We start from the raw sequence: 13,710 nt of genomic DNA, 5'->3' as shown, positions 1-13,710 counted from the left end.
TTCAGAACTACTGCTTTACATGTTTGACAATACCTTTTTCAAAGAGGTGTGAAGTCTCAAGAATATATTACATTCAGATGAGAGTTGCAAGTTGCAAAAGTTAATTTATTTTTCCTCCTCTTCAGCTTTTCTTGGATAACAGCAATTCAGGGAATTCCTTGGTTTTGCTGCCCTTGTGCAAGGAGCCAATAATTACTTATTTTACATAGGTTACTTTATTTCACAGCTTTCATGAACAAACTAACTTCAATGTGGATTTCAAAAATCAAAATATTAAAAATATAAAGCACAGGCCATAAAGCAAGAAACAAAGGGCTGCCAATAAATTTATTAAGTTTATTTTTATTCCCTTGTAGCTCCCAGAAATTTTCAGTAACAAATTAATTGATTTAGAGGGCAATAAAAACATGACAAATATAACACATGATAAGCCTCATTAATGTGTTTAAAATATTTTAGAACATTGTGAATACACTGTTTTGTCGTGTATATCACCTTTCACAATAACAGTTAACAAATTAATTTCAACTAGAACAGAAGAATTATTCACACCACTTTCTCCAAAATATTCAAACTCCTTTTACATACAAAGGCCTTCCAAGTGACCCATGTATGACCAGCACTTCAGTTAAATCAGCTTTCACTCTCTTGTTCCAAAACTCATTTGTAGGACATACTTGAACCTAAAAGCTGGACACTTCATTATTTAATAATTTTTTAAAGATCTGTCACTACTTCCAGCATCTGATACATTCTGTATTCTTTCAGTTTTAAAGCATAATGAATAACTAAGCATGAACAGAACCTCTCCTATCTCCTCTCTTGGGAGGAGTAAGGTGCACCAAAAGTTCATTTCCATCTACTGCACTCCCTGGACAAATTAAAATCCTCATGCTCTCCAGAGCAGCTGCCAAAGAGGATTAACACTACAGGAAAAATAACATGAACAGACATGGAATTAACAGGCATGTGGCTATCTCCTATCAGCTGTCATAATTTAAGTGGGAATTCTGTGTAGTCTTTGACTTTGTGACCTACTATAAAACAACTTTTATACTCCCTTACCACATTTGTCACATTTGTCTCCATGGGTTGAAAGGGGAAGAGCAGCTCATTTTCAGTGCAACAGATAGCTGGCTTCTAAATAAGAGACACTTATATAGGCAAAAACAACCCAAAGTATTAGAAAACCTTAAGTAACATCTCTCTTATAGCATAAACCATGGCAGGCATTAAATTCCAACTGCAAAAGAATGGTATTACTTCCCACGGCCCAATTTTTTATAAATGGCTTCTAAGCACTATTGCAAACATCTGCCAAGACACTGCCACCTTACTTTCCCAGAAATTCCTATTGCCATTATTCTGGGGAGCAAAAAGTCAGCTCATGTCTTACCACAGAGCCTCACTAAAAGAAGTAAAAGGAATAAATGTATATTTTTGGCAATTTTATTCAGAGTAAGTAAGTCCTTCAAAAAAAGGACTACAGAAACTTCCTTTTTTATTAATAGAAAACAAAGCCATGCTTGCCAAACTTTTACTATTTTAGATAGTACCTGTTTGATACTTTATTTCAGATATCAACTTCCAAAACACAGATTTCAAGTTGTTGATTTAATCACATGGATTTTGTTATTGTCCTGTTTCAAAAGAGCACGGGAAACCTCCATAAGCAGCATAGGTTTGTCTGCCAAAAATTACTTGTTCACAGCATCGTCTCTTGGCACATTCTGACTGGAATATTATAATGTCTGTCATCTTCAGTTATGAGAGTCACCACAGGCCAGTCCTCCTCTGGGTCATTGGGGTAAAGTGTGATGAACTCATCAGTGCTGTACTTATAGAGTCGATACACTTGGATGGTATACTGCAGAGCATAAGCAAGAAGAAACATTTCCACCTGTATTGGAAAAAAAAATATTTGTGTAAAATTCAACATACCTTCTACAAGATTTTCCTCATAAAAATATTAAACTAATACCCATCAGATGTAATTTTTCAAAGACAAAAACTGTGAAGCGAGAAGTCCTATACAAGAGCATCTCTCATTCAGTAACTCCATCACACTCCTCTACGACACCATGCATTTAACAACGAAGTCTTCAAATCCACAATGGCAAAGTAAAATAATCCTAAAGAAAAACTACTTTGCATAGAGTGTCCTACTGCCACAAACAGGTAGGAAAGACATTCTCCTGTATCAGTGTTCATCCTGCTAAGTCACTTAAAACCACACAAGAGCAGGTTTTCAGGCAATGATCCTTTCACTTACAGGGTACTTTGAACTTTCCAGCCAAAAAAAAGGTAAATGGAAAGCCCTTACAAAGTCTGTTGATAGGAGAAGGAATTCAGAAAAAGAAGCTGTAAAAAGCTTCTACTTTGTCTATTACAGTGACAAGCATATCCTATTCTAAATAACAATTTACAAAGAATCTTACTGAAATAAACAAATACAGTCAGCACTAAAAACTGGCAACATAACTTCTTGACTAAACTGAGCAGCAAAAAAGTCACCAGTGAATCACCCATTTTCATAGAGACAGTTATCTATACTGCAATTGCCAGATTTTAAGATAAGAAACAAAACCAAAACATAATACTTCCATGTTTCTAGTACCTACAATTAAGTTGTGAACTTAACTGCAGTGTGCCGCTTGTAATGAATTCAATGGGATTTTTTTAAATGGATGTTTCCAAAATCTTTCAGTCTATTCAGCTCATGAACTACTCTTCATTTTGGTTTGGGGCTTTTTTGTAATGTGTGCCATTTATGCCATATATAAAACAGTAACTTTCATTAGCTTATCAGAATTCACCTGTGTATGTGCTAAAAATGGTCTTCATAATTTGAGTGTTAGCTTTTATCATGATATTTTTTAACAAGCTAACAACTAAGAGATCAATACAAGTGTTCTATTAATAGCAACCCCTATTTCCAAAGAATGCTATTCACCTGGTGCTTCAGAGGAGAGCCTTCACAGACTCTCAGTACAAGCAAGCAGTTCTATGATATTCTTCCCAATGGAAGACCAGATGCTTCAGTCAGCCCAACAAGAGCTGGGAAATTTCTTAAGCCACTTAATTACAAAAATAGGAAAATAACACATTAAGAACAACCTCTCCTTACTTGTTCAAGGCCTCCACTGTGACCAATATGATTCAAGTGATTATGCATTAACTGACAAGGATTGCTGGATGTATCCCGTGCAAACAGGAGCCAAGAGAAGACAGGCACTCTTCTTCCACTTTTATCGGCGTTGTATAATTCAATGGCAGTGTTAAGCATCAAAAACTTCAGCGCTTCGTAGAGACTATACTCCTCCTCTTCATTTTTAAACAATTTATCACAAGCTTCCTGCTTCTCAAGGGGACCCTTTATATCACTTATATTCTTCCACTAAAAAAAAAAAAAAAGCAAACCATCACACCAACACAAATCAACAGCCATCACCCTGCAAGAGATGTAAAAAGCCTTTTGTGACTTGTCAGATGCTCAGCACAGGCACTCAGAATTTAACTTATAAAGGGCTTTTTTTTTAAAAACAATCCAGAATATTTCCACAACTGTACCCCAATCAAGGTCAGGCTGACTTAGTCTGATTTTGCTTAAATTGAACCATAAGCAAAGCAAAAGGAGGGGATGGTAGAAATTGCTGCAAGGTGGCAGAACAAACACTGTTGTGGGACAATATGCATTAAGGTAATAACCTCCTTGTTTCCTGCACCATAAAGCCTACATACGTCATATTCTTTACATTTCTGTTACTCAAAATGCACATTTCATTCCAACCACCAAACTGATGAATGCAGTATTCCAAATACTCTTAAAAGCCTTCACAAAAAGAGAATGTGCATTCACAAGAATGGCTGATGAGTTTTTTAATAAGTTCCAGAGCTCCAAGAGGGAGAAAGCATGGGTCTAGGGAATATAGTATGAACACTTAAGGGGACAATCATGTTCCCATGACCTAGAATAAATGTATAAAATGGAACAAAAACTACTCCTTTGAAATTATTTCACTGTTGTGGTGTTTTTCTTTCCTTAACCTTGTCCAGATAGCAAAAGGATTTGTCCACAGTATACATCATTCCTTCAAATAAATACAATAATACAGATATTACATTAATTTTTACATTAATTTCTTCACTGAAATCTGTCTAATTAATAGTTTTCTGCAGAGCTGCTTGAAAATTAATTCCAGCATCAGGCAAGTAGTGAAAGACCAGACAGCTCTCACAGTGGTGAACTGACATTCTTTACTTGATTTTTTTGCAGTGTACATACAGAAAGGGGACTTCCACTACTGAAAGCACCCTTATGCTAAATTCTACACTTTCAAAAATCTTTTGTCACTTTTCTTATTTGAAAGTGACCAAAGAATATACAAACACTTTTCCTACCTTTTTCCTTAGAAGTATTAAATACTCTTTTATTTCATCACTTATTTCTCCCATCCTCTTGCCAGGTTTCTGTCTGAGCTGCCACTGCTTGATCCAGTCATACTTGCTCAGCAAGTTTTCAGGAAGCTGGAAGTTGAGAGAAGGAAAGGCAGTGTTAAGTTAAAAGTCTGGAAAAGAAAAGGCACTAACCTCCATATTTTATTTTTTTTAACATTTTGCACCTTAAAACAATACCTCATATCCTTCTAAGATGAACATAACCAACTGGCTATTTATAATATTTGTTGGGTAAGTGTCAGAATACTGGTTACTATTTCCAGATCTGACTTAAACACCGGAAAAACTAATCACCAAGTTACTGATGCCTTCTTTTTTGTTTGTTTTGAGGTTTTAGTTTAGTTTTTTTTTTTTTTATTAAAACTCCCCCAACAGGAGACAGATGGCAGTGACTGTGTTTGAAAGTGTTCCTGAACCAACGGAAGAGAAAATGACATCCATCAGATCATCCCAAAGTCTTGGTAGACTGCAAACTACTTTGTCCAGAACACACAAACTCTGTTTTGTTTTCAAGGAGCACAAATTCAAACACTCTGAGACAGGCTTTTTATTAAAGAAGAAAACAACCTGGGAATTCACTGATGCATCAGGTCATGCCTTAGCCTCAGAACTGTCTCCTTAACTGCTCATGTGCTGCACCTGTTCAGTTCAGAGCTTTCACACCTCCCTTGAAGGACATCCTGGCAGCTTCATGTCCAGTTTTGTACCCTCATCTATTAACCCATCTTACTGCTACAACTGGAAGAGCAACTTGTGTCTCACAATGGAGTAAATACTTGGCTAGAGCAGCACTTAGGCCATCAGCCACCACCAGCCCATTTTCAGTTTATTAGGACTCCAAACTAGTTATGTGTTCTCTTTAGTGGCAACCAAGTATGTGTGAGAGAGGCACAGATCTTCTCCCACCCCTGCCTGGCATCCTATGCACACAGAACTAAATAATAAAAAAATATCTGACAGTAATTTCTACAACTACAAATGTGCATGTAATCACCATTTTAAATTAAAAACAAGAAAAACACAAAAAAACATGTTATATTTGTACTGCCAGCTGTCACCATGTGCATTTCTCTTACATGCCTTCTGCTTTGATGTATAACAATTTATCATTTCAGTTTGTTTTGTAGGTGTACACCCTTTTAAAAAAAACTAATTATCATATGACATTTTCCTCTATGAATCAGTAGCAAAAAATAAGGATGAACATCATCAAAAACTTCAAAGTACATAATTTTTAAAAAGTTTGCATGCTCTGTTAAGGATTAGTTGGGAACCTATGTTCTTTTGTCTGATAACGTGGAAATGGTTGAGAGCTGAAAGAATGTGTTTTTTACAAAAAGGAAACCCTTTTGCAACGTACTCGCGGTAAAACACCTCACAGAACTATATTCATCAGTAATTACAAAAACATAATCACAAGATGTTCACTTAAAACTGACACTGGCCAGAATGAAAAATTTTCAGATGTCCTCAAAAGTGATGCAAAAAGGTAGTAAGGGCAATGTGATTCTACTTGGACTGCTACCCTACACACAGAGTCTGCCCCAAACATTCACCATTTACATTCCCAGCAGCATACTGATAGCTGGAACCTTATTCTTCTCAAGTGGCTCACTTTTGTACAGGCAGCTTCTTACAGGTTTTTTCCATGTTCACCAATACCATCAAATGGACTTTGTTGACACAAGAAAATTTCTGGAATATTGTTTTTCTACTTGTAAGGGAATACCTTGTTTTTCTCATACATCAGTGCTCCACATGAACTGCTCCTCGTGTCAGGTTGGAGTTGCTCTTGCACTTATTTTAAGCAATATTTAAGACACATTCTGCAAAGCTTACAGCATCCAATTTGTTATTCCACTTTCTAGAGAAACCATATATGGCACACAAGAATAGATATTATAATTTTGAAAAGCTGGGGGTTTCTTAAATGTTAGAATAAATTGTCTGTATTTTTGTTACTGCCAGCTGCCTTGTGTAAAATCTCTTACTGCCTCTTTATATGCAGTAAGAAGAAACCAAGAGAGCAAAATTAAGACTGACAAGTGACATTCCAGTAAGCACTACAGTAACATTTTATATCCTTTATTTTATATCCATTTATATCATTTATAAACTGGAAACCATGGGCATCTGGACTCAATTCCAGGTTGAAAGAACCACTGTGCACAAACAACAGTCTTGAATACTACAACTTCTCAGTTCAGGGGATATTGACAAGTGAGCATATACATTACATAACAGAGAAATGAGATAAAAAAATTATCAAATAGGTTAGACCCAATATTACTCTACTGTCAGAAGATCAGTTTGCCATGTACCATAGTAAAATCCTCACTCTGTAGCCACGGTGGTAACTGGGTAGCTTGGCTTAATGCCTGGAAAAGAGTTGCTCTGAAAGCACAATAGTTATCACCTCGTATTCTCCTTATAGATGCAAACTTCTGAGCAACTGCTTCATATCCCTAGAAAAATATAAAATCCAAAGAACATGAAATCTTTAATAAAGCATTTTAAGGTCATACACTGGTAACATAAGATATATTGGAATATTATCATTCAAATACTAATGCTATTTAGAAGAAAAAAAAACTTGACCCACTACCTCTTCTGGAAGTTCAAATGCTTTTAGGTCACAAATTATGCTATGAAAAAAAACCCAAAACTTTGTTCTGCTGAAAAACAAAACAAGAAACTGAAGAAATCTAACAGTTAATCTACTGAGGTATTTGTCTGATGACAGAACATAAACATCATTGAAATATGGCTAGCTAACTCACCTAGATTTCAAAAAAATATCCAACATACATGCATAAGACTACATATCATGCTTAAAAGAAATTTCAGCACTAGTTGATGCTACTTACCCAATACATGTCACATGTAGTTTGTTTCTGCCTCAGGGCAAGTTTGTGCTTACACTGAAATATCTTGACACTTGCCTCAGCACATTTGTTCCCTCCCTGCTGTTCCCATAGTCACAGTTGAAGCAGGAGCCACAATGTTGAAATGCAGCTTCTGCAGCTCAGCTACCCTGGCAAGGGCCAATGCCCTGTGCTTTCTGTATTTCTCATAGTAATCTCTTGAGGGAGGCATGGGGAGTTCTTGATTTTTGTAAGGTATCTTTATGTTTACTTATAAATATCACTAAATTTTTCAAGCAACAAAACAACTTTGCTTTATTTTTTACCATTCTAGATCAAGACTAATATAAAAAATTGGTTCCAAAACTGGCAAAAAAAATCTCAGGAAAAGTTTTTAAAAACCCATGCAATTTACCACTTCCAGTTACCTGCCTGCCACCCAAAAATTTGGTAACCTGCACTTTGCTCTGCACTTCAACAGTCCACAAAATTAGCATTTTATGTCCATAAACAAAATATAAAACTTCAATTGAAAACTATAATGAAAAACAGTATTAATGAAACCCCAAAATTATCAGCAGGTAGCTTCACTACAAACACATTTGAAATGAGCATGAAGAAAAGCATCAGTCAGTTGTAAACCACTCGTAAGAACTCACAGTGTAAAACACTGCTACTGCATTTCCTATCTTAAAAGACTGACTGCATAGGAAATCTGCCTAATGAAATTCAACCAAAACAGAACTGCTACCTTTCTCATCCTTTTTGCTGCTGGAGTATTTCCTCTCCATTCCTTTTTGCAATACTCCATGATGTCCATTTCAGGTGAAACACTCAGTTTATATTCTGTCAAAACAGAACATGCAACATGATAAAGAAAAGAAGATAGAAAACACATCGAATTTCTAAAAATACTATCACTTGAAAACAACTTCAGTGCCAAATAAAACTGGAAGCATAACATGTAGCTACTAAGTAATTACAGCTATGGGAGGGGATAAAATCAGTTTGTTCTGAAAACTACGTGTGAAGAAAAGTTATGAAGTAGTTCAACAATATATGGAACATTCTACTCCTCTTTTCTGCAAAAATTAATTGGCAAAGAGAATAAATTAGTAAAGTACTTCATTTTCTTAGCAAGCAGAAAAATATTTGACAGAAGTTTCTCTTCTTCATACAGCAGCCAGACTATAAGAGAGAAAGATGACAGCTCTTTCTGAGTAAGTCAGTAACAATAATAGAAAGAAGAGAGATAGCTTTGCCTTGGAATCCAAACAGCCTCCATCCCAAAACCAGGTAGTGCTGGGGTTATCAAGGCATGCCAGCAACAGATGCTGCTGTGATGACTATGACTAAGTGATTTTCAAGTGCAACATTCATATCATAGACTGTGTGACTGCTTTCCAAAGAATTCATGTTCATTTGTAAAGTAACTACAGAAACACAGAAACATATTAAGAGCAACTAATTTTACAGAGAATTGATCTTTTTATGAATCAAACTGTACAGTGTACCCAGTCATAAGTAACTGTTATTGAACACACACATCAGTGCACAAAAGTCCCTGGAAGAGAGGGTGTCAGGACATCAAACATCAGTGCTACAGTGAGTTACAATATTGAAACCTCACACAAGTTCGATTGTACCTGATGAGTTTGTTTCACAAAGCAGTATTTTCTCTCTCTCTATTTCTTCTTCATCACGATACATGTCCTCCTCGCTGCAATAAAAATCAACACATACCTCATTTAACAGCACAAATCCTACTCTCTTTCTCTACCTCTTCCCATTTTTACAACACAGGAAAGTATTTAAGTCTCTCTACCCTTCTTTTTTAAATTCAATTTGCTTTCCATCTTACCCATTTTCATAGAACCAACATTAGCTCTCAAAAATAGAGAAAAGTTTAGAAAACTCTCTCAACTGCTCCCTTCCAGTATCTGTCACTAGGTTGGTAATAAATCATTGCCCGAACTTCTTTTCTGTGGTCGAATGGATACTACAGTCCCCTTGTATTTCTACATTTTACAGTGTAAATCTGCTAAAGAAATAAGCCAACATGTCTATCTGCTGCACATGTAAATAACACACCCTAAGCATGCAGCTAAGAACATGTTGCCCAACAGGGCTTTGTACCAACACACCACTGGGACTGACAAACCTGCCTTGTGCTGAGAAGAACACATGAAGAATACATTGAAAAGTGGCCAGCTACCTGAATTTAGTTTGAATGTTACTAACTCAAAGGAGAATTTCCACCATGACCCAAACTGCAGCTTACAGGTTAGCTGAAATTCAGAGAAACATTTCTTCCTCAAATAATACAAGCTTTTTGGCTAAGGTAAATTGTCAAGTACCTGCATCTGAGAACACATACAACATTCTGAAGTCAAGTTATGACCATGAGAGAGGAAATTATGCCCTACAAGAAGACTTCATAGACCAGTGTCTGCAGTTTGGATGGGAACTTTAGTGCTGAAAATGGAGGTCCATACAATGTTCAAAAAACTGACTGCACATCGCATATTCCATTACTGAGAGGCATTAATCACAGCTTCACAATTAAAATACTTAAAAAAACATGTATCACCAGCCATATTAGTATCATTAGGCATAGCACTAAAAGAAGTTTACACTGAAAGATTGTTTTTTGATGAAAGTACATAAGCAGAAAAAGGCTGCTAGGTTATTACTTACTGCCCACTACTATTAGTAGCTTCTAATCTACTCCTCACAAACACCCCAAACCCAAACCACAGTCTGCCTCCAGAAGACTAGGAAGAAATTAAGGCACATCTTACACCACTAAGAGAGGACAAGCAATTAGGAAGACTGTGAGAATAGTCAGATGGTAATCAGATTACTTTCATTAAACTCAAAAGGACAAACTACTAAATGATAGATCTGTATTTCTTTTTCTTTATATCCAAACCAGCTTACTCAAACCATCTGCATATATTTCCCTTGAGAACAAAAAGTCTTTAGCATAAAGAGCAATGCAGGTTAATACCACGGAACTCACCTACTGGGCTATCATATAAAACTAGTTTAGTTTTTACTAAAGTGCTCAAGTAGCTGCATGAAATCTCATTTTTAACAACACTAAATAATTACTAATTAGAAGAGAAACAATAGATATAGTAGGTATCAAACACAGTACTATCTGGTGAGAAGAAACATCATAGAAATATTTGTTTCAAGTCCATATTTGTGTTACGCTATGACACTGGACAAAGCCTAATTTCTCAGCAGAGTTTGAAGTCCATTAAGACTTTAAAGAATACTTTATATTGAAAACACTATGGAAAAAACCACACAGCTTGGTATCTGACAGCAGCAACCTCTAGTTTATCTTCTGTATAAGCCAAGTATCTAAAATATAAAGCAGCAACCTCCCCCTCTGAGCATGAAGAAACCCGCTGCTGCAAGGGATCCCACAGGGAGAGAAATTATATAAGGGCAGGGAGATTGTTCCTTTGTGATATAGCCTTGAAAAAATGCAGCATAAGATGCAGAAAGAGAAGTGCTCAACTGACTAAGCCAGTGAGATTACTTAAGAAAGGGGAAGTTTGGTGTAAAGGAAGCGGTGTCATGGCCCTTCTGCAGATATTATTAAACCATCTTCTTTCTGGGAGTTGACAAAACAGAAGCAGCCACAGACTGAGAACATGACATATTAACATCCACAGTAAACAAGGTACTGCAATTCAAGAGAGTTGTTTTGAAATCCAGGTAGCAAGAGGTGCAATCCATCTGCAAAGGCACTCTCATTCCAGAGATGAGAGTGCGTCATCACACTGTTGCAGCACAGCAATTGTTAAGTAAATCTGTGGAAACAAGAAGGTGGAAACTAAAGCCTTTCCCCATTAATGTTCAGATAAATATTTAACAAATATAGTGAAGATAAAGTAAGAGTGGAAAAGCATTATTAAATGAAAGCACGCATGCACAAAAAAATTGTTGAACTGATGGGATTTAATTAATTAGATTTTCCTGAACCAAAGATACCAAGGAAAAAAAAATCATAAATTTACCTTCATGAACTGAAAGTACCCTTCCTTTCTATAGGAAAACTGTTAATATATTTAAAAAAATAAATCCTTACCTCTCCTCAGATGACTCCACTGCTGAACGATTACTAGACACAGGTAAGTATAGTTCACAGTTTCTAGATGCACCCTGATCCCTCACAGGAGATTGAATCATATCTGTCTTCTCAGGTCTTCCACTACTTCTGTATACACAGTCTTGTCTTATTTCTGATGTAGGTTGCTCCTTCTGGTCTGCAGCTGCATTTAATGAGCCAAGTTCCTCAGAAGCAACACCAACTTCATTTTTATGCTTCATCAGCTGTGTGGGAACACTCTCTCTTTTCTCTTCTGCACCTGCAGAAAGGCTGGTTGGTTCTGTCATCCACCCTTGAAAATTATCCTGGCTTTGAAGAATGAAAAAATATATGAAGAGTTTCTCTCCCAGAACAAAAGCACATGTTTCAGGAAAATTACAATATTTTAAGAGCTACATTGTATTGTGAGAAATCAGAGGGTATATATAAACTACTCAAAACCAGGAAGAAAATACAGAACAGTTTGGTAAAATAAGACAGCATCCAAGATATTTTGTAAGTCACTTCCCTAACCATCATTTCTTACAAAGACTAAGCTGTGCCAGTTCCTCAAACACAACCTGCACAAGAATTAGTGCCCTGATTAAACATCTGCTATCCTTGGGATGCATTATCACCTAAAACTTGAAGGATTAACAGAAATTCTAAAGAACTTTTTCAGTCCTTCAAGAAAAGTTTTTACAAACCCAGCTGGTGCTCTGTGAAACATCCACTGCACCAGGATCATTGCATAGGGCAAGAATTTCCAATCTGATCAAAGTATCAAGACAGGATGTCTACAATCCATTCTAGCAAGCTCTCCAAACGTTTAGGATGTGTCCATATAGCAAATTTTCAGGGATATTTCTCTTAAATTGACACATAATCCTGCCCAGTAGTTATGGGTTTTTTGGCAGTGTCACATTAGAGAATTTGTGGCTAGTCAGGCCAGTCACCTCAGAGCTCACAGATTTAATATTCACTCTGTCAAACCTTAAAACTGCACAACACATCTCTATGTGAAAGCCTCCCAGATGCAACATGTCTTTGCTTACAAACATTATAGCCCTTTGGTACCCGAGCCCTGACATGCACCATAGCACAGGACTCAGGACAAGAGCTCACAGAAAGGAAGAGTGACCTGGGCTGGAAGAGACTTTAAAAGTCACCTAGTTCCAATCCCCCTGCTGTGGGCATGGATACCTTCCACTAATCCAGGCTGCTCAGAGCCCCATCCAGGCTGGCTTTGAACTTCCCAGGATGGAGCATCCCCAACTTCCCCAGCAACCTTGTTCCAGTACTTTACCACTGAAGAATTTCTTCCTAATATATAATCCAAACCTACTGTCTTTCAGCTGGAATCATTCCCCCTTGTCCTGTCACTACCTGCCCTTGTCAGAAGTTGATCTCCATTTTTCTCATAGGCTCCCTTCAGGTACTGGATCACAGATCACTCCAAAGCCCTCTATTCTCCAATCAGCATTTCCTCATAGGAGGAAATCCCCCCTAACCAACTTCGCGGCCCAACTGGGGACTCGTTCCGACTGTCCTCCTCCCTGTGCTGGGCCCCCAGAGCTGGATGCAGCACCGCAGGTGGGGTCTCACCAGACAGCGCTCACCCCGCTGCTTTTGACGCGGGGTCGCACTCCACGTCCCGATTTCTAGCCCCCTGCCGCTCGGGGAAGGACGGCCCAGGCTTGGAGCAGCACACAGCCGCCCGTGCCCGGTCGGCACAGCGCAGCGCGGCCGAGGGAGGCCTCACCTTTCCGCCACCGGGCCCGCCCGGCACCGCTCCGCCCTGCCCCGCCGAGCCCCGGCCGCCGCCGCGTCGGGCCCGAGGGGAGGCCGCGGAGCTCGGCCCGGCCGTCGCCGCTCGCCGCTCATGCCGGCGGGGCCCCGGGCACGGCCGCCAGCCCCAGCGCCGTTCCCAGCCCCGCTCCCGGCCCCGGCACTGCCCGAGCGCCCGCCCGGCCCCGGCGCGGCTCCGCAGCCGCTTCCGCCTCGGCCCGGCGGAAAGGGCGGCCCCGGCCGGCCCCTCACGGCACCCACCGCGCGGGGAGCCAAACACGGAGGGGGAGCTGAGTGGGAGTGCGCCCTGAGGGCTCCTAAACACAGGACAGGCTGGGAGTAAGAGCTGCTTTCCGGCTGCCCGACGTTCCCGGTGAAAGGAGAAGTGCTCTAAGAATGCAGAGTCTGTATGTGTGTATGTAGTTCGTATGGAGCTTGTGAGAGTGTGGAAGTGTCTCGTCTGGGTACAGAGAAATACATAACCGCGTTCTGATG

At 38.8% G+C, this 13,710-nt stretch overlaps 1 protein-coding gene across 2 annotated transcripts; it reads right to left on the bottom strand.

The window, feature by feature from the left end:
- Nucleotides 1-308: 308 nt before the first annotated feature.
- Nucleotides 309-13,396, bottom strand: OTULIN (OTU deubiquitinase with linear linkage specificity). Of its 2 annotated transcripts, none has more exons than XM_056485152.1 (8): nucleotides 13,190-13,396; nucleotides 11,428-11,757; nucleotides 8,969-9,042; nucleotides 8,074-8,168; nucleotides 6,780-6,923; nucleotides 4,402-4,527; nucleotides 3,128-3,397; nucleotides 309-1,900 (listed from the first exon to the last, which is right to left on the bottom strand). In XM_056485152.1, the coding sequence occupies exons 1-8, from the start codon at nucleotides 13,309-13,311 to the stop codon at nucleotides 1,706-1,708; spliced, it is 1,356 nt and encodes a 451-aa protein (XP_056341127.1). In that variant the 5' UTR covers nucleotides 13,312-13,396; the 3' UTR covers nucleotides 309-1,705. The 2 variants fall into 2 exon arrangements, with proteins under 2 accessions (XP_056341127.1, XP_056341128.1); XM_056485153.1 differs by having other exon boundaries at nucleotides 11,428-11,753; nucleotides 13,190-13,260.
- Nucleotides 13,397-13,710: the final 314 nt, after the last annotated feature.

This window comes from Oenanthe melanoleuca, chromosome 2 (assembly GCF_029582105.1).
Source record: "Oenanthe melanoleuca isolate GR-GAL-2019-014 chromosome 2, OMel1.0, whole genome shotgun sequence".
In the NCBI taxonomy this organism is placed as follows: domain Eukaryota; kingdom Metazoa; phylum Chordata; class Aves; order Passeriformes; family Muscicapidae; genus Oenanthe; species Oenanthe melanoleuca.
Note: the sequence above shows the minus strand (reverse complement) of the source record. Positions and strands in the feature narration are given on the sequence as shown.